The 20792-nt window shown below is 35.6% G+C and overlaps 2 protein-coding genes across 2 annotated transcripts; both read right to left on the bottom strand.

The window, feature by feature from the left end:
* Positions 1-608: 608 nt before the first annotated feature.
* LOC142165961 (uncharacterized) lies at positions 609-10241 on the bottom strand. The gene is made up of 2 exons (XM_075224354.1): positions 10082-10241; positions 609-1009 (listed from the first exon to the last, which is right to left on the bottom strand). The coding sequence occupies exons 1-2, from the start codon at positions 10239-10241 to the stop codon at positions 609-611; spliced, it is 561 nt and encodes a 186-aa protein (XP_075080455.1).
* A 6448-nt stretch (positions 10242-16689) lies between these two features.
* LOC142165960 (uncharacterized) lies at positions 16690-18189 on the bottom strand. The gene has a single exon (XM_075224353.1). It carries the CDS (start codon positions 18187-18189, stop codon positions 16690-16692), a length of 1500 nt encoding a protein of 499 aa, XP_075080454.1.
* Positions 18190-20792: the final 2603 nt, after the last annotated feature.

The following is a 20792-nucleotide window of genomic DNA, read 5'->3' as shown; positions in this document are numbered from 1 at the left end:
CTTCTAATCTTAAGGGGGTAAGCAAACATTAGCTTGCATGAGCTAAAGTGAATATATTTATGCAATTCATGTTCAGAAGGCTAAAGAGAATGTGATCCTTGTTATGTTCTCTAATAATGTGACACCTTTTCTACACCTTATATGAGTCACTTAGTGGCTTTGTTAACCACTTCATGGGCTGCCACGTGGGGGGGAACTTTGTCTGCACCTATTAATTATCCACAAATCCTTAATTACATGGTAAATCTCCCATTAAACCAATAATTAATCAATTACTCACATAATTAAGAATTATTTCAAATTACTTAGAATACTACTCACTTTTAACACACCTTATACACCTTACTATCATGGTCATATGGTACCTTGTATGGTACTAGTCCATAAGTACCGGGTATTTTGGCTCGGACCGTATGTTATCCCAAATTGCCAAACTTCGACGAAAATTATTTTCTTCGATTTTTTTTGAATGATAAGGAAGCATATATATTAATAAAAGCAAAAACTTACACCGAAGTTACATAGTCCCGAAGGACATTACTATTGTTTAAAGTTACTAGACTATTACAAACATTGGTACTTAGTTGCTTAATTCCAAAACAAAGACCTTATATGTCCTTTTCCAAAACAGCTTCAGCAAAAAGAGGTGGGCAATCAAGGTGATAGCATTTATCCGGCTTGAAATTCTTGACTGCTTCCTTAGCTAGGCAATCTGCTACTGCATTTCCTTCTCTAAAATTGTGCCTGGTCACCGGGGATTTCAGTCGGTGCATCAATGATCTGCAGTTAAGTAAACATGCATTAGTACTGGCATTCTCATCCATGAGCATCTTTATTATATCTGTTGAATCTGATTCAATCTCTATAGCAGCATATGGCATTTCCACAGCTAATTTAAGTCCTTGCTCCAATGCTAAAAGTGCAGCCTGTAAGGAGCATGTTGTATAAGAAGATTTTGAAAACCCCATGATCCATTTACCAGAGCTGTTTCTAAAAACCCCTCCTATACCTACATGAAGCTTTTCTTTCTAGAATGCCCCATCAATGTTAAGTTTTATCTTGTTTGGAGGAGGTCTTTCCCAGTGGATTTTAATTTTCATTGAAGATTGTTGTATGGGATTTTTTTAGTAAAGAAGAGAAATTCCCATACTTGATGGAGAACCTGGCTAGGATTAATATCCAGGTCCAAATTATTTATGTTGTTGTTATTTCTATTCTTCCACTGATTCCAAATCGAAAAGGGGAGAATATTTTTCCAAGCATAATGGTGATGACTATCTTAGAGATGAGAGTTCTTTAAGATAGTTAACCAGTAGGATTGAGCATTACTCTAATTGATTATTAGACCAATACTAGACCGATAACGATAGCTATAGGGCAATGGAGAAATATGTGAGTGGCATCCTCAAGTCCTTGTTACACATAGGGCAAATAGGATCAATATTAATGCCAATATAGTGAAGGTATGCTCTGCAAAGAATTTTATTATGCATGCATTGCCAAATAAAGAACTTGATTTTAGTAGGACAATGGAGATCCCAAATCCAATTAAAATTAGGCTCTTTATCCTGTATGATCAAGTGGTTATCCTCTAGAAGTTTATAGCAGGACTTGGAGGTAAACATGCCATTGTTATTCATATCCTAGGACATGAGATCAAAACCTATTGAGCATAGCGGCATAGGAGTAGCACTGATCTTGTTTATTAGGTTTGGGGGTAGGTCAAAAGAAATTTATGAGATATCTCAGTGATCATTATTAATTAGCTGACTAAGAGAGAGTGAGTAATCAGATTTATGGAGAGGACCTTATATACAATTTCTAAGGATAGGAGCATTATGAATCCATCTAGAAGTCCAAATATCAATTTTGGAGTTTTTACTCGGATGCCACAAGGTTCCTTTCATAAGGATTTTATACCCTTTTAGAAGAGTTGCCCAGATATAGGAACAATTTGGGGAAGGTTTTTTATGGGCATATTTACTAACAATTAATTGAGCCCAAGAGTTTTTAGGTAAGTTAATAAGGCACCAACTAAGGCTAGTAAGGAGAACAGATTTTTTTTGGAAGGCTGAATGAATTCCTAGGCCTCCTTCAGATTTTTGCTTTGTGACTGTTTTCCAATTTACTAAATGGAGTTTTTTCTTATAATTAGTGGCACCCCATATGAAATCCCTTTGAATCTTATCAATTTGACTTAACACTTTTTTAGGGAGCATAGTGCATTGCATAACATAAGAAGGCATAACATTAAGAGTAAAGGATGCTAGGGTGGTTCTTTCCGCAATATTAAGAAGATTAGTTTTCCAAAGAGAGAGTTTAGACCACATTTTATCAATGACAAACTGAAAATCTTTAGGCTTTGGCTTGAGGTTTAGAATAGGGAATCCAAGATATTTCCCAAACTCAACAGTAGACCTTATGTTAAATAAGCTAACAAAATGATTAGAAATGTCCCGTGGACATTTTTTGGAGAACACAATCCTAGATTTAGAATAACTAATAGACAGCCTGATTTCTTCCATAAACAATTTGAGGCGATTAATACAATTACTCGTCTTATGGTTGGCTTTAACCATTAAGGTCAAATCATCGGCAAAAAACAGATGTGAAAAATAAGGACCTCTTGGGGTAATTTTTATCGGATCCCATATCAAAGTATCCACTTGATTATCAATTAACCTAGACATTAGTTCCATACATAGAATAAATATGTATGGTGACATGGGGTAACCTTGACAGATTCTTCTACTCGGGCTAAAGTAATTTGTCATGCCCCGAACCTGGGCCTGGACGTAACACGGCACTCGGTGCCTGACAACATGTGACCGAGCGAACCAACTGGCTGGCTGAATCAACATGTGGTATCACAACATACTGAATGCGGAAGATAAACTAACACATGCTTATATATTGAAAGTCTGGATGATATAAATCTAAGTGCGGAAATACTAATACAATTCTAAAACATATTTGTAGCCAACATAGCTTAATATGAAAAGCCCGTGACTTTGTCTAACTGTTACTCTACTCTATGAAGCCTCTAAAAAGTACTGAAAACACTGACTGTAACAAAAAAAATACTGAAGACTGTAAGGTAATGAAAATGCCCCGAAAGAACTGGGATCACCAAATAGCTGGTACGAGAATCCTAGCGCTCGGAATCATCAATCTGTAAATCATTACCTGCATTGTGAAATGCAGGCCCCGGGCAAAAGGGACATCAGTACATTTAAATTGTACTGGTATGTAAAGCAACTGAAAGAAAGAATTATAAATGTTGAAACTGGAATTAAGCTGATAACTGAGATTTGATAATTGATAACTGAAATGATAGCTATTGAAACTGAAACTGAAATGATAACTGATAACTGAACCGATATCTGATAGCTGAACTGGTAACTGATAACTGATAGCTGAACTGATAACTGATAACTGGCAACTAAAATGGTAACTAATAATTGAACTGAACCAAGAAAGTAAGGATATGAATACTCCCTCTCCTGAATGATGAACAACCTGTTTATCTGAATAATAAACTGCGGCCTCAGGCCCAATATATATATATGTGCACAAACTGCGACCTCGGGCCCAAGTATACGTATACATAACTGAGACCTCAGGTCCAAAATGCATAAAGCATAAACTGCGGCCTCAGGCCCAAAGATGCATAAATCATAAACTGCGGCCTCAGGCCCAAAGATGCATAAAGCATTGACTACGGCCTCAGGACCAAATACAGGTGTTCAACATTCAAGGATTTTAAAATCAGGAACTGAGAATCATACTACAATATATAATAGTGAAATACTGAATCACGCTGAGTTACATGATACTGGAATACTGGGTCATACTGAGTACATAATACTGGAATACTGAATCATACTGAGCTACATAATACTGGAATACTGAATAGGACTAGAATGAGATATGTATTCTTGAACTGATTATGAACACCGAAACTTCAACTGTTTATGACATGTTGAGTAAGCCATACTGAGACTTAGGGACATCAAACCCAAGTCTATATTGAATACGAACTGAGCTCACAGCGTTCGGAATGAAAGTCATGAACGAGTTATGAAGCTAGAGAATAGAAGCTCTACAACTATTCAAGGAACTAGGCTTAACTATATTTCTGAGGCAATTGATACGTCGTAAAAGAAACGTAGTGTAGGGAGGATCATTAACATTCCCAAACATAGAGAGTTAGCCTCACATACCTCAATGTCGCCCCTTAGTGATACTACAATGATCCACAACACTAAGAACCTTCAATCTACAATAGCAATATCCAATGGAACCAATATTAGTAACAAACTCCATAACTTAAGCCATTTAGGCATATTATCAAACACCTTGTAGGCATAAACCTCTACATCTCATCACCATATAATTAGTTAATCTAATTACCACCATTCATCAATAATTTATCCTACCTTCATGATTAACCAATTTATAACTTTCAACATCACGTATATGACCATCCATTCACACCCAACCAACAAATCCTATCAAATAATTACCCTTAAATCCCTACCATGATCATGTATTTAAATTGGAAATTTATGGCTTCCAATCACCATACCATAAGTTGTAATACTTGATTTATACTCATGATTCCATAATAACACCATATATGTAAGTTTAAGGGTGTAGGATTACCTCTTATAGACCAAATCTTGAAAGAAAACTTTTGGGGTGTTCTTGAGATTTTGAAGAAATCCTATGAAACCCAATCAAAATCATGTTGTAACTAGTGATTGAGAAGTGAAATCACCATGAAAACACACTTAAACTCACCTTAGGTGTGCAATTGGATGCCTTGGTCGAGTTGGGGTGTAGAGGAAACCCTAAGCTTGAGAAGTGACTCAATTTCTATTATTTCCGGCCTTTAAAGTATTTAAAACCTTCCAGACGCGCGAGTTCGCGCGCTTGTTCGCGCGCGAGGCAGAATACTCACCAAAAACGCGCGACTTCGCGCTAGTGACACCTTCCCAGTAAAATGGTCATAACTTTATGTATACACCTCCAAATGACAAACGGTTTGTTGAGTTGGAAACTAGACTCAAAGGGCTTTAATTTGATAGGTTACGAATCACACAATGCGTTATAGAACCGGAGATATGATCGTTCAAAATGAGGTCATGTGCGTATTCATTCACAGCTTTAGTCCATTTTGAAATTTTCCAACTTGGCTTAGACTTAGGCCTCTCCTTAGACCCCAATTCACCTCTAACATAACTTATACACTTATTAACATAACCACTCAATTACCATCACACTAATACTCGTTTAATGCATCCACAACCGATTCAAATTACGGGGTATTACATAAATAGTCCTTGTCCGTACACAGCTGATTCATATTTACGGAGTATTACATTACCCATACTCATCTGGCCAGAACTAAATGTGAAATGTAAAACAATAAAAGTATCCAAAAGAAAAAAAATATGAACTATCACAAGAGAAATGTTTTGCTTCACATGTCTAAAAGATCACATTAATAGTCATCTAACAAATCCACAACTAATCCGGATTTATGGGATGTTACATTATCTCCCCCTTGGGATCATTCGTCCTCGAATGATTATTTTGGTTGTATCATAGGATAACTCTGGACCATAAATGGGTCTAGTGGGAACATGAACTTTCCTTAACATGTGCATACTAAACTGAATGAATACACAATCACTGAACTGATGAGGTACTGAATTGAATAGGTACTAGACTGAATGGCTACTAAACTTACTAAACACTGAAAGACATGGAGATTTTAATATAAGGCCTGAATGAGAAGGTTAGATAACTTCGACATTTCTCCAAAATACCTACCAGCTAACCGAGCATAACACTAGCTCCATAGGGCATAATAATATGCATAACATGAAACATATACATGAATACTGAACTAGCACGAATAATCGAGTGCTGAACTGACGTGAATATCTACTCACTGAACTCACATCAATACCTGAGTATTAAGCTGTCATGAATATCTGAGTACTGGACTGACATGAGTATCTGAGTACTGAACTGACTTGAATTTTCTAATGTGAGATCTGAATACTGAAAACATAAATGTCGTGACATGAGATTTGAATACTTCGAAACTTGAATATTATAACATGACACGTGAAATACTGGTGTACAACCGCTAATTATGGTAGAAATTCTAACTCATAAGCTACTTACCCGATCCTTCATAGGATCCTATATGGGCTGATATATCTGGGATTGAGCTTTCCTTTCTTTCCAAATCTTATAACACCTTTCATAGGCGAAACTTTTAGAAACACCCAATCATCAACTTGAAACTCTAGGTCTCTATGTTGCATATTCAAATAGGACCTTTGACAACTCTGAGCTGTCTACAAATGCTATTGAATCAACTTGACTTTCTCCATAGACATATACACCAAATTTGGTCCCCGCAACTCTACTTCGCCAACTTCGAACCAACTAATTGGCAATCTACACCTTCACCCATAAAAATCATACTTTCAAAATGAGCGAGATAATCCTATTATAAGGTCCATATTTACCATTTCCACTAATGGATGTGTGTGTTCTGAACTTGGTTTTCTGTTGCTCGACTTTCACTTGCTGACAATTTAAATACTTGGCCACAAGGTCTGCAACTTTATTTTTCATGTCGTTCCACCAATAAATCTTTTTAAGATCATGATACATCTTTGGGAAGCCTAGGTGGATAGAATACCTGAAATTTTGGGCTTATAACATCTTCCTCCCTCGCTAAGTCCATCTGTGGTTGGAACACACAATTTATCCTGGTACCTCAAAGTACCATCATCTCCCCCTTGTTCAAAAGTCATCATCTTAAGCATGTGAATCCTCTATTTCAGCTACAACAAGTAGGGATCATCAAACCATTTCTACTTCACTTCGGCTACTAAGGAGGAATAGGTCATGTTCTAGACAATAACTCCACTATCTTTGGTGTCTGAAAGTCGAGCTCCTACCTTGGCTAAGCAGTGAACTTCTTTCAACATAGTTCTCTTGTCTACCTTATTCTTGAGCTTTACTTCCCACACTTGATTATATTCTTAAGCACTTCCTGAAAACACTTATAGAATTATTGTGAGCTAAGTCTATACTCCGAAAATTAGAGTCTCATGCGATGGCACTACCCTCGTGATACATAATTGGGCATGATTTTTTTTATAGCCTTTCTGTGATCACTTTATCATCAATAACTAAGCTTGGTGATCATTCTACTCACTTTGTGTTTCTTACACATGCTAGACATAATTCCTGTGGTAATTATACAATTTTCCCTCATTACCGAACTGATTTTCTTTTTCATATCTCATGCTAACTATTCAAGTTTCAGATCTCCAACTGGACTTACTGAAAATTTTCACATCACCCCTTAGACTGCATGTCTTATACTTATGGATCCTTCTCTTATTGCTGGGATCCAAATAACTTTCCTTATTTTCTGCAATTCCTTGCACTTTACGTCAATGATGACTTATCTTCCAACTTATTTCTGAAAAATCTTTCTTACTAGGAAAAACTAAATTATTCACTTAACGGAAAGCTAATGTATTCACAGCTATCATATACAATCTTAATAATTTAACTCTGCTCACACTGTCAATCCTGGAGAAACCACATTACGATAATTCCTAAAGGCTATTCTTCTATAGTTTGTGCTCTCACTGCTAGCTAATATTTTTTTCTCACTGCTATTGTACTTCGAGTTTAACTTAAACTCTTTGGGTTCTAACACACATTCGGTATTTCAAACTGTCATCCACTCACTAGAGTAAACCTGGATAAGTGAATCAAATTGTACCCCTACTAGCTCTGTTGAAAGTGCTAATTCACTGTATCAACTCAAAACTTACTTACTATTCTTTTACTAACCACCTGCTAGCATCATATTTTCTTCTCCTGCTTTGAATAACTGAAGTGAAGCATAAGGTTACTCCTAAATTCCCTCATCATCTGACCATATTCTTTTGCCGCATACTATCATTCTTTTCGAACTATGTACATGGATCACACTTAGGGAAATTCATCTGTCTTAAACAAAATTAGAATATGTAACCCCAAACTTTCTATATAATATAAAATCATATCATACTATAAACATGCCGGGTAATCACTTAGTCACATAACTTAAGGGGAATTGGCATATCCTTTATCTCACAATAATAGCTGATTCTTATAGCAATTCACTAACGTGGTACTTTCTAATTCTGATTTGAATAAATTTAAACAACTTAAAATCATTCCCTGAAATTCACTATTGGCTGCTCTTAGTTCTCATTGCATACATCATATCTTATAGTCATTTGCATGAGTTGTACGAAATCATATCTTTGGTAATAACAAACGTTTCTGACTCCTAGGTATTTTACCCTTAGACTCTTTTCTGTCCAAAACTATAGTGACCAATGTTGGGGTCTAACATCCAAACTATCATCATCCAACTTGTGGCTCCATTTCCAAGAATTAAAAGAAATTGTTCTCTAAGGTAAAACGCATACGAATACACTACCATGCACAAACTTATCCTTCAAAGTATACCATCATTTGATAAATCACTTCTTGCACCATCCGGTGAGTCTTGGTCTTAATCCAGACCTAAAGTATGCAAAGGTTTCGCTATAATCACTATTACTTATATTTTCTTTGAGCATCCATATGCATCACCGTATACTCACAAGTCTCCAGAAATTTTGATACGCTGAAAATTGGATATTTGGTAAACATATAACTGAATACTAGCATACTGAATAACCATAAATTTTCTAACTGAAAGACTGTATAACTGGTAACTGAAGTAAACTAATAGCCATGAGACATGATAACTGCTTTGGTACTTTCTGATAAGGTTATGCTATAATCTATACTTCTATCCATTGCATCCCACTTTCAACATCTCCTCAAATCTCATTTGTTACCTACATGTATTCCATATTAATACCACAATAGGCAAATCATCCTTTCTAGAACCTTATACCTTTCTTGCGCGTCGCTTGGGTATAATACGTTTGGAATTCGATAGGAAAAGAAGGTTAACTATTGCTCTAAGCTTCATGGCACGATCTAGAGTAGAAAGAGATGAGACAATCCTGAATGTCTTGGTAGTTAACCATTTATATGAGTGGCCGGCACACACATATAAAGGAAACTCCACTAGACACGGCTTCATAGACTCCCTAGGACACTTGAACCTAGTGCTCTGATACCAAGCATTGTCACGCCCCGAACCTAGGCCTGGACGTAACACGGCACTCGGTGCCTGACTACATGTGACCGAGCGAACCAACTGGATGGCTGAATCAACATGTGGTATCATAACATACTGAATGCGGAAGATAAACTAACACATGCTGATATATTGAAAGTTTGGATGATATAAATCAAAGTGCGGAAATACTTGTAAGCACGTGATTTTTACCCTATATGAGAATTACTCCCAAAAAATTCAAATAACATGATTTTCCTTGGTGTGCAATTTTGAGTATTTTTGTGACATTTTTGGATAAATATTCGTATTTTTCCTTGTTTGCTTATTTGTTAAATTAATAAAAAAATACAAAAATATGTCGCATTTCACATGTAGGATTTAATTCTACAATTGTTAGTAATTAAGTTTGTTTACAAAAAATGAAAATTACAAAAATAGGCATCTTTTGCATTTTTAGCATTTAATGTCCAAATGAACAATTTTATGCTTAATTATTACTTAATTGTGCGTTAATTGTTATTGGGAGTTAATTTGCATTTCTATAACTTAATTTAGTTCTTAATAATAGTTTAAGTATTTTTAGAATTTAGTTTTAGAAAATAAAAGAAGAAAAGATAACAAAAATACAAAGAAAAATCGGATTGGGCCACTTCTTCAATTTCAAACCACAGGCCCAAATAATTGCTCAATCTTCCCCATGACCCGGTCCACTTCAAACCGGGTCGACCCGGTACGCCCCATTAACCCAAATACCCAACACCCCTTCTTCATTTTGTCAAAACACAAAACAAAACAAAAAAAAATAGAAAAACCAAAAACCCTAAAAACTAAGAAAACATCCGCCCCCCACACCCTTTTGCTTCTTCTTCTCCAAAGCTCCAAGCACACAACCATGGCTGACCCTTTTGCTGTTGCTTCGTCTCCAAACAAACTCCATCGACGGCCAACTCCTGCTCACCTCAAGCTCTTCATCTTTTTCGTCCAAACGACCATCGCCATGGCCAGTCGCCATTGTTGCTCACGCAGCTGCTACTGCACTGCCTTCTTCTCCGACCTTCCAACAACCAGTCCGTCGACTCCCTTTCATCATCGTCGCTTCTACTGCTGAGCCAGTCCTCAACCTCACGTCCCAAACAGTTCCGCCATGGACTACTGCTGTCCGCCATCGTCTTCCTCACCATCTTGCCCAAACGATCCCTCATTCCACGTCAAGCAGCAGCAACTGCTGATGCGTTGTCCAAACTCAATCACGTCCAAACAACCCCGTCACCATAACCAGCTCCAGCTCCGGTCGTCCACCTCCAAACAGACCTCGTCGCCATCGCTGCCTCATCGCTGCTGCTGTTCCGGAACCGCCATTGTTTCAGCAGCGATGATCAACCACCACTGTTTCTGCAGCGTTGATGAATTGCTACTATAACTGTTGCTTCATCTTCTCCACACTGCTGCGTCGACTACTTTAGTCGTTGAGTTAGTCGTTGAGTCCGGACAGATTTATTCCCATTTGAGGTTCGTCGAAACAGTCCATACAATCAAATTCGTCGTTGTTCATCTCCGGTTAGTAGTTTTTGAGTTTTATTTTGTCCGTATTTTGTTTTGATATTTTCAAATCTAAAATCCGCAAATGTTTGTTTTGTTCATGTCTATGGTTAGATACTTGATTTTTGGTTTTGTTCATGTTAATGTTCATGTGTTTTTGTTGAATTAATTTTCAGATTTCAAATGGAAGTTAATTAGTTATTTTTCATGTTTATTTCATGTTTGTATTATTGTTTAAGTGAATATTTGTTAGTTTAATGTTTGTTAGATTCAAATTGAAATTTAATTAATTATTTCTTCAATTTGTTTCATGTTGTTATGTATTTTCTAGAAATTATTAATGTTGTTTGAATCGTGTGAATCCGTCATGTTTTGTTGCTTAAAAAATAGATTTAGTTCATGTTCATCTTTGTTTGAAGTTCATGTTTAAATCCAGTGATTTAATGTGAGTTTATGTTGGTTTTTGATTTGTTGATTTAATTTGAATCGTGCATATTGTTGTTTGTATTGTTGTCTCTTTGTTCATTCATTTTTGGTCTAAGTTAACCAGGATTGGTTCCCAATATGGTTAATTTATTTCCATTAATTTGAATTCGTCGTTCATCGTGTTCGTATAATTTGTTGTTGAAGATTGTTGAGAAATTGGTCATCTTGGCTATATTTTGGTTAAGTTATGATTAATTGAGTGTTTAGAGCTGATGGGGGTAATTTGGTAAATTGCATTGCATTCGGGGGTAGAATGGTAATTGCAATAAGGTCGGAGGGTTAGTTTGGTAATTGAACATTATCTTGATTCTTTATGTTAAGCATGGGGGACAAAATATAATGGGGTGGAGTTTTGATGTACTTGTTTAACATAATGGGGGACAAGACAAAACATAATGGGAAGGAATATTGTACTTATTTAATGTAAGCATGGGGGACAAATTGTAATGGGTTGTGGTGGATGTATTTATTTAATGTAGGCATGGGGGACAAAGTTTAAAATAAAGAAAACATTAATAAGTGGGACAAAGCATGCCATTGGGGGAATAATTTGGGGTTGGGAATTGAAGACTTGTCTTGCTATATATAGAGTCATTCTTGACATTAAGAGGGACTGGAACATTGAGGGGAATTAGAGGGAAGAGGACCCGATTTGAACATTAAAAGAAAACAGATTTTTACACTTGAGAGCGGACAGACTTGAAACATTTTGAGAGTAAAAGAGAAATGCAATTTGAACTTTCACTCGAATAATTTCCGTTTGCTTTTCTCGAGTGTTATTCAAAAATCATTAAACTACTGCATCTTGTATCTTTTCTCTCATCTGCTTTGACTGTGATTGCACTTTGGTATTGCTGAGTTTTCAATCTGTTACTGGGTTATTCTACTGGTTGTTACTGGTTTGCGGTGTTGCTGAATCTGTTGTTGCCGTGGTATTATTGCTGCTGACTCCTACTTCTTTTCTTCTTGTACTGCCATTTCCAGGTACACATTTGTACACTCTCGGCTTGAAGTGAAATGAAATATTAATCAGGCGTTGTTCCTGTTGAATCCGAACTGTTTAGATTTGTTGTTTGAATATAATTTTCCTTTCTTTGTATAAAAATATAGTCGATTTATTAATAAGTAATGGGGTTGCATATGTATAACTTCTTCATCTAATAATGTTAGTTGAATTAATCTGTTTTTGATATTATTGTGTATCTATCTCATGTTCTAGCATTAGTATATAATAGAATGTAGAATTAAAGCAGTTTTTCCTTGTATAAACGCGATCGCAGTTTTCCATTCACATTAGTCGTAACTTAATAACTGATAAGTTACGTTTTTCAGCATGTAATTAATTAAGAAATTTTCTTTTGCTTTTAGAGACAAACTTAATAGAAGAAATGTAGTCACTGTAGGTTTATCCTTAAAATAAAATGAGACGAGCCTCGCCAAATAAATCACACATCGCTGGGGCCCTCAATAAATACATAACCATTGACTAGACTTTGGATTTGGTCGTTTAATGAACGTTCACGGCCTCTTCCTAAAATAACAATACGTTAGTCTCTTTAGGACGCGCCTTAATAAATCTTACCTTCTTAAACTCGGGTGCACATTTATGTGACCCAAATCCAAATCTCAACGGAATCGAAATGTGTCTCTAATCACGGGTACATTGATTGTGGCGTGGTCCGAGATGCATTTCCGTGACGTTGCAAATTCCTTTTTAATAATAAATGAGACGAGCCTCGACAAATAAAAAATGTATAAGCTGCGGGGCCCTCTAAATGTATATGTTAAAATACTTAGAATTCGGGACAGGCCGTTTAGCGAATTTTACGGCCTTCTCCAAATAACAATACGCTAGTTGCTTTAGGCACGCTTTTAATAATCTATTTTCCCTAACTCGTGTGCACATTTATGTGACCTAAATCCAAATCTCAACTGAGTCGAGATATGTCAATAATCACAGGTGCATTGATGTAACGTGGTTCGAGATATGTTTCCACAACGTTGCAAGTCCTATAAAATAATAAATAATTATGAAAGCAGTAAAAAGTTAAAATTGCACATAAGTTTATATTTGTATAAAATCAGATTAATCAAGCCGAATATAACGGTTGAGCGAACGTGCTAGAACCACGGAACTCGGGAATGCCTAACACCTTCTCCCAGGTTAACAGAATTCCTTATCCGGATTTCTGGTACGCAGACTGTAACATAGAGTCATTCTTTTCCTCGATTCGGGATTAAAATTGGTGACTTGGGACACCCTAAATATTCCAAGTGGCGACTTTGAAATAAATAAACCAATCCCATTTCGATTGTCCTTTAATTGGAAAAAACTCCCTACGCCCCTCGCAGGGGGGATAAATCAAAGTGCGAAAATACTAATACAATTCTAAAACATATTTGTAGCCAACATAGCTTAATATGAAAAGCCCGTGACTTTGTCTAACTGTTACTCTAGTCTATGAAGCCTCTAAAAAGTACTGAAAACACTGACTGTAACAAAAAAAATACTGAAGACTGTAAGGTAATGAAAATGCCCCGAAAGAACTGGGATCACCAAATAGCTGGTACGAGAATCCTAGCGCTCGGAATCATCAACCTGTAAATCATTACCTGCATTGTGAAATGCAGGCCCCGGGCAAAAGAGACGTCAGTACATTTGAATTGTACTGGTATGTAAAGCAACTAAAAGAAAGAATTATAAATGCTGAAACTGAAATTAAGATGATAACTGAGATTTGATAATTGATAACTGAAATGATAACTATTAAAACTGAAACTGAAATATAACTGATAACTGAACTGATATCTGATAGCTGAACTGGTAACTGATAATTGATAGCTGAACTGATAACTGATAACTAAACTGATAACTGGCAACTAAAATGGTAACTAATAATTGAACTGAACCAAGGAAGTAAGGATATGAATACTCCCTCTCCTGAATGATGAACAACCTGTTTATCTGAATAATAAACTGCGGCCTCAGGCCCAATATATATATATATATATATATATATATATATATATATATATATATATATATATATATATATATATATAAATATATATATATATATGTGCACAAACTGCGGCCTCGGGCCCAAGTATACGTATACATAACTGCGACCTCAGGTCCAAAATGCATAAAGCATAAACTGCGGCCTCAGGCCCAAAGATGCATAAATCATAAACTGCGGCCTCAGGCCCAAAGATGCATAAAGCATTGACTGCGGCCTCAGGCCCAAATACAGGTGTTCAACATTCAGGGATTTTAAAATCAGGAACTGAGAATCATACTGCAATACATAATAGTGAAATACTGAATCACGCTGAGTTACATGATACTGGAATACTGGGTCATACTGAGTACATAATACTGGAATACTGAATCATACCGAGCTACATAATATTGGAATGCTGAATAGGACTAGAATGAGATATGTATTCTTGAACTGATTATGAACACCGAAACTTCAACTGTTTATGACATGTTGAGTAAGCCATACTGAGACTTAGGGACATCAAACCCAAGTCTATATTGAATACGAACTAAGCTCACAGCGTTTGAAATGAAAGTCATGAACGAGTTATGAAACTAGAGAATAGAAGCTCTACAACTATTCAAGGAACTAGGCTTAACTATATTTCTGAGGCAATTGATACGTCGTAAAAGAAACGTAGTGTAGGGAGGATCATTAACATTCCCAAACTTAGAGAGTTAGCCTCACATACCTCAATGTCGCCCCTTAGTGATACTACAATGATCCACAACACTAAGAACCTTCAATCTACAATAGCAATATCCAATGGAACCAATATTAGTAACAAATTCCATAACTTAAGTCATTTAGGCATATTATCAAACACCTTGTAGGCATAAACCTCTACATCTCATCACCATATAATTAGTTCATCTAATTACCACCATTCATCAACAATTTATCCTACCATCATGATTAACCAATTTATAACTTTCAACATCACGTATATGACCATTCATTCATACCCAACCAACAAATCCTATAAAATAATCACCCTTAAATCCCTACTATGATCATGTATTTAAATTGGAAATTTATGGCTTCCAATCACCATACCATAAGTTGTAATACTTGATTTATACTCATGATTCCATAATAACACCATATATGTAAGTCTAAGGGTGTAGGATTACCTCTTATAGACCAAATCTTGAAAGATAACTTTTGGGGTGTTCTTGAGATTTTGAAGAAATCCTATGAAACCCAATCAAAATCATGTTGTAACTAGTGATTGAGAAGTGAAATCACCATGAAAACACACTTAAAAACTCACCTTAGGTGTGCAATTGGATGCCTTGGTTGAGTTGGGGTGTAGAGGAAACCCTAAGCTTGAGAAGTGACTCAATTTCTATTTCCGTCCTTTAAAGTATTTAAAACCTTCTAGACGTGCGAGTTCGCGCGCTTGTTCGCGCGCGAGGCAGAATACTCAGCAAAAATGCGTACTTCGCGCTAGTGACACCTGCCCAGTAAAATGGTCATAACTTTCTGTATACACCTCCAAATGACAAACGGTTTGTTTAGTTGGAAACTAGACTCAAAGTGATTTAATTTGATAGGTTATTCATCACACAACACGTTATAGAACCGGAGATATGATCGTTCAAAGTGAGGTCATGTGCGTATTCATTCACAGCTTTAGTCCATTTTGAAATTTTCCAACTTGGCTTAGACTTAGGCCTCTCCTTAGACCCCAATTCACCTCTAACATAACTTATACACTTATTAACATAACCACTCAATTACCATCACGCTAATACTCGTTTAATGCATCCACAACCGATTCAAATTACGGAGTATTACATAAATAGTCCTTATCCGTACACAGCTGATTCATATTTACGGGGTATTACATTACCCATACTCATCTTGATAGGGCTTCACATGTCTAAAAGATCACATTAATAGTCATCTAACACATCCACAACTAATCTGGATTTATGGGGTGTTACAGTAATTAGTCTTGGTTCCATTGACAAGAATACCAATTTTACTAGTGCAAATACAGTGCATAATGAGTTTAGAAATTTTGGGAAGAAAGTGAAAGAAAACAAAAGTTTTATGAATAAAATCCCATTCTAACTTATCAAAAGCATTTTCGAGGTCATTTTTTAATAACATATCATATTTAGAATTGTTTGAAGAGCACATATTATTGATAATTTCTTGAATAACAATGGCATTATTGCTAGCTCTCCTATTTTTTAAAAAACTAGATTGAGTAGGGCTAATAATGACTGAAAGAAAGTGTTTTATTCTATTAGCAATAACTTTGGTAATAATTTTGTACACCGTATTACAAAGTTAATGTCTAAAAAAATTTAGATCAGTGGCATTGTCAATTTTCGGGATGAGGCACAAGTATGTATCATTAATACCCTCAAGGAGAGATTGTTATTCAAAGGCATCTTGGCAAAATTTTATGACTGAATCTCCCATTATATTCCAGTATCTCTGATAAAAGAAAGGGTGAATACCATCCGGACACAGGGCTTTAAAGGGCTTGAATGAAAAAATAGCTTTTCTGATTTCTTCCTTTGTCATAGGATTATCAAGGGTGATTAAATTATTGGTTTTGAAAGAGTCCTTTTGATTTTTAAAAGAAGCCATCTTACTAATAGTTTTAGAAGTCTTGTAGGAATTATTAAAATAGTTAAAAGTGTGTTCTAAAATGGATTTAGCATCAGTAATCCAATTACCTTCCTCATCTTTAAAGTACATAATAGAGTTAATACGTTTCCTATTGGTATCCATACTATGGAAGAAACGAGTATTAGCATCACCTTCATTACACCAACTAATTCTTGAACGAAGCTTCCAAAAGTCTTCTTCCATTTTTAAAAGGGCATTATACTCATGTTGAAGAGTAGTTTCCAAGTTCATTAGGAAAGAACTAGTATGATACTTTGGTGAATTTTTAATCCCATCTAGGCGTGCCAGAAGTATTTTTTTTTTCTTTTTAAAGATATCACCAAATGTATCATTTTTCCAAGGAATGATTTTTTCTTTGAAAATCTGTTGAGCCTTAGGGAGATCATTTGTTTGCCAACTAGTCCTAACTATATTAACAAAGTCGGGATGCCTACAGCAAATAGATTCAAGTCTAAATGGTTTACCATTATGAAAAATATTGTTAGGGAATAATTGGAGTAATAAGGGGCTATGATCAGAGTGGGTTTTTGGAAGGTGGACAACCATAGCTTTTGGGAACAGACTCATCCAATTATCGTTAGCAAATATTATATCTAAACGTTCCATAATTAATTTGTTAGACTTTCTACGGTGGTTAGACCGCGTATATTTATAACCTTTAAAACCAAGATCAAAAAGGTTACAATGATTAACAGTAGACCACAAACGAGAACTATGTCTACTGTTAATTATTCTACCCCCAAATTTATCATCCATGCAAAAAGTATCATTAAAATCACCTCCCAAAAGCCAAAGTCCTTTATAATGCTTATAAATTCCTTCAATATTACTCCAAAGATTGTTCTTATTTGCTACTTTGGTACTAGCATAAATGGATGAAAAAAGCCAAGAAATATTTAAAGGACGTACATCAATATTAGCATGTATCTCTTGGTTCCTTCTCACAAAGTCTTTAACTATAACCACGTCTGATTTCCATAGAATGACCATTCCTCCAGACTGTCCCTCAGTTGGGACTTCGATCATTTGAATAAAGGGGAAGTCATTAAGGAGAGATACGTGGTTTTCCATACGAGTCTCCAGTAAGGTGACAACACTGGGTTTATGGGTATCGATCATTTCTCTAAAGTTTACGCTAAAAGCATCATTATTACCACCCCTTATGTTCCAAATGATAAAATTAATCGGATGAGGCATCATATTAGGGAGATTAGGGTTGTGCATGCTACCATTGTCCCTCATTCTCTATGGAGGGGGAGTTGGGTTCCTCATGATCGAAGGTACTAGGATCATTGCATGGCTTTCAACAGTTGGGTCCTGTGAAGGCCTGACATCCATCGAGAATTTGTAGAGTGTTGGGGGACAACTGAGAACGTATCTCTTCTCGCGCATTTCCCTGAATAGATATACCTTTACATCGTTTAGACTTAAAAACTCTAGGATTTGGTCTGACCCCAGCAGGTTCAACTCCTCTGCATCCTCTATTGGTTGATCTTCTGGTTCTAGTTGATTGGGAGGAGCTTGTTGTTGTGGAACATTGTTTTGATCTAGCAGAGTAGGTAGATAATTAGTGCCATTCAAGGGATTTGGTTGGTCCTTAGTAGAGTTTGCCATGTGGCAATTTGAGTTGGGGGATGAAGCCACGTCCAATACCATGCAATCTAGCTTGGGCGGATTAACCAATGCTTAGAATTTGTTTCCAGTCGTAGGGGAAAAAGATGGGCTGGGATTTTTGACAATGTAAGTCTTAGAAGAAATCCTATTGGGAAGATTAAGAGGCATTAGCTTATCAGTGGATTTAACATTTAATGAGGTAGAAGAGAGAGTACCTGACAAATGCTTGATTTGTTCATTAGATTTACCTGGGGTGTTCTTGTGATTGGCCTTCTTTTTTGTTGGGAAACTCACCGTTTGCCACACTTCTTCCTTAGTGGATTGAACTGAATCTTCATTTACACCTTGTGTTGCTGCTTTATGATCCTTGGATTGGTTGGCAGTAGAGTCCAAGTCAGTTGGAGAAGGGGCATTAACAACTATTTTATAGTGACATTTGGATTGGACATGCCCAAGTCTTCCACATTTAATACATAAAAGATTCCCAGTTTCATAGTGTATAGCTTGTTTGTGTGATCCAATGAAGATAAAGGGTGTTACTCGGACATCCAAAGGCAATTCAACACATAATCTAGCATATCTTACTCTAAGATTTGAGGAAGTGCATGCATCAATTTTTAAGAGTTTGCCAATTTTGTTACCAATCTTTTTAAAGATAAATCCATCATAAAATTCCGTAGGTAATTGGGGAAGGCGAATCCAAACTGCAGTTTTTGATATTCTTGCTTCTGATGCAAGGAAATTTGGTTCCTATTTTTGGACCGATAGAAAATGACCAAAGATGAACCAAGGACCCATATGTAGGGCTTTTTGCATAGTTTCCTCATTACTGAATTTAGTGATGTAGTAATCACACCCTAAATCAATCAAAGGGAAGTTTTTCTTTGTTTACTACAGTTCATGTAATTTCCTTTTGAGCAAGTGGTGTTGGATTCTTCTCCCTTGAAGCTTAACTATAGTCGAAAATTTCCATGGTTGATATATTCGATGGATATCCTCTTGAATTAACTAAACTTGTTGGATGTTTGAGGGACACATGAGGTCCTCTTTCCCAATTTCCTGTGATTCAGCTGGATAATGGATATTTGTATCGATAATCATGTTGATTGAAGTTTCTTGTTCACCTTGTACCAACTTATCTTTGAAACTAAGAATGGGCAATTTGTATTTATCAAGAAATTGATTGATATTGATATATGGGGGTTTAGGAGGAGGAATTTGATGAACTTGATCCAAGTCCATTTAAGTGTTAGTGTTTTTGGATGGGAATTTTAGAGAGAGAAGCTCCCTGAGTTATATGTTGGTAAATGGTAATTCTCACATCAATATCAATATTATTTTCTTCGATTTGCTTACCCTTTCTCCTTCACGAATTTACTCATCACGTGTTTAAAATAGCATAAAGCTTATAATTTCAAAATAGCCTCATTCCCGAACTCACATCGATTAACTTACGACGAAACTTTAACGTACGAAAATGCGGGATGTAACATCTTATTTTCGAGCTTTCATCAATTTACTTATGGCGTACTTTCATGTACGAAAACATGGGGTGTAACACATCACATATAATTTAATATAAAATTATTTTATACCATAAATTTTTAAATACTATAATTTGTAAGCAAAAATTATAGAGTATATATATTAACGGATAATTCAAATAAAAGTAAAATTATTGAATACAAGATAATTAAATACATATTACACTATTACATATTTCATGTATTTTTATTTTTAATATATTTTCAATTTTCACTTTTCAATTTTAGCAACATCTAATATTTTATATTCGCACCTTTCAATTTTAGAAACATCCAATAATTTATATTTGCATCATTCATTTTTTGAGTTGATGATATATTTTTTGTACAATTATAACTTATAAAAAATTAACTTACAATTTTACATAAAAATAATAAATGTACGAAAATTAATTTATCAAAATTATACGCTAAAGTTAAGATGTAAAATTAATATTATAAAGATATTACATAAATATAATTAGGTATATATAAAGAGATAAATTAAAAGAGTTAAATAATAAAAATAATAATAAAGTAAGGATAAATAGTAAGGGAGGAGATGAATAGTGTCACTCCGAATTTGGAGTAACACTATTCATTCCCTATTTTGGGGGCAAAAATAAGGGAGCATTGGAGCCACATTTTGACAAAATAGGGCTGGATTATGGAGAAATGGGGGAGGGTTGGAGATGCCCTCACAAATCA

The sequence above is a fragment of the Nicotiana tabacum genome, chromosome 11 (assembly GCF_000715075.1).
Source record: "Nicotiana tabacum cultivar K326 chromosome 11, ASM71507v2, whole genome shotgun sequence".
Classification (NCBI taxonomy): domain Eukaryota; kingdom Viridiplantae; phylum Streptophyta; class Magnoliopsida; order Solanales; family Solanaceae; genus Nicotiana; species Nicotiana tabacum.
The sequence above is the reverse complement of the archived record's forward strand: the minus strand, read 5'-3'. Positions and strand labels throughout refer to the sequence as shown.

Coding starts and splice junctions, on each gene's coding strand:
- LOC142165960 (XM_075224353.1), bottom strand. CDS start 18,189: ATGAGGGACAATGGTAGCATGCACAACCCTAATCTCCCTAATATGATG.
- LOC142165961 (XM_075224354.1), bottom strand. CDS start 10,241: ATGGCGACTGGCCATGGCGATGGTCGTTTGGACGAAAAAGATGAAGAG. Junction 1,010..10,081: donor GGAGAAGAAGAAGCAAAAGG/GTGTGGGGGGCG, acceptor AGCTTCATGTAG/GTATAGGAGGGGTTTTTAGA.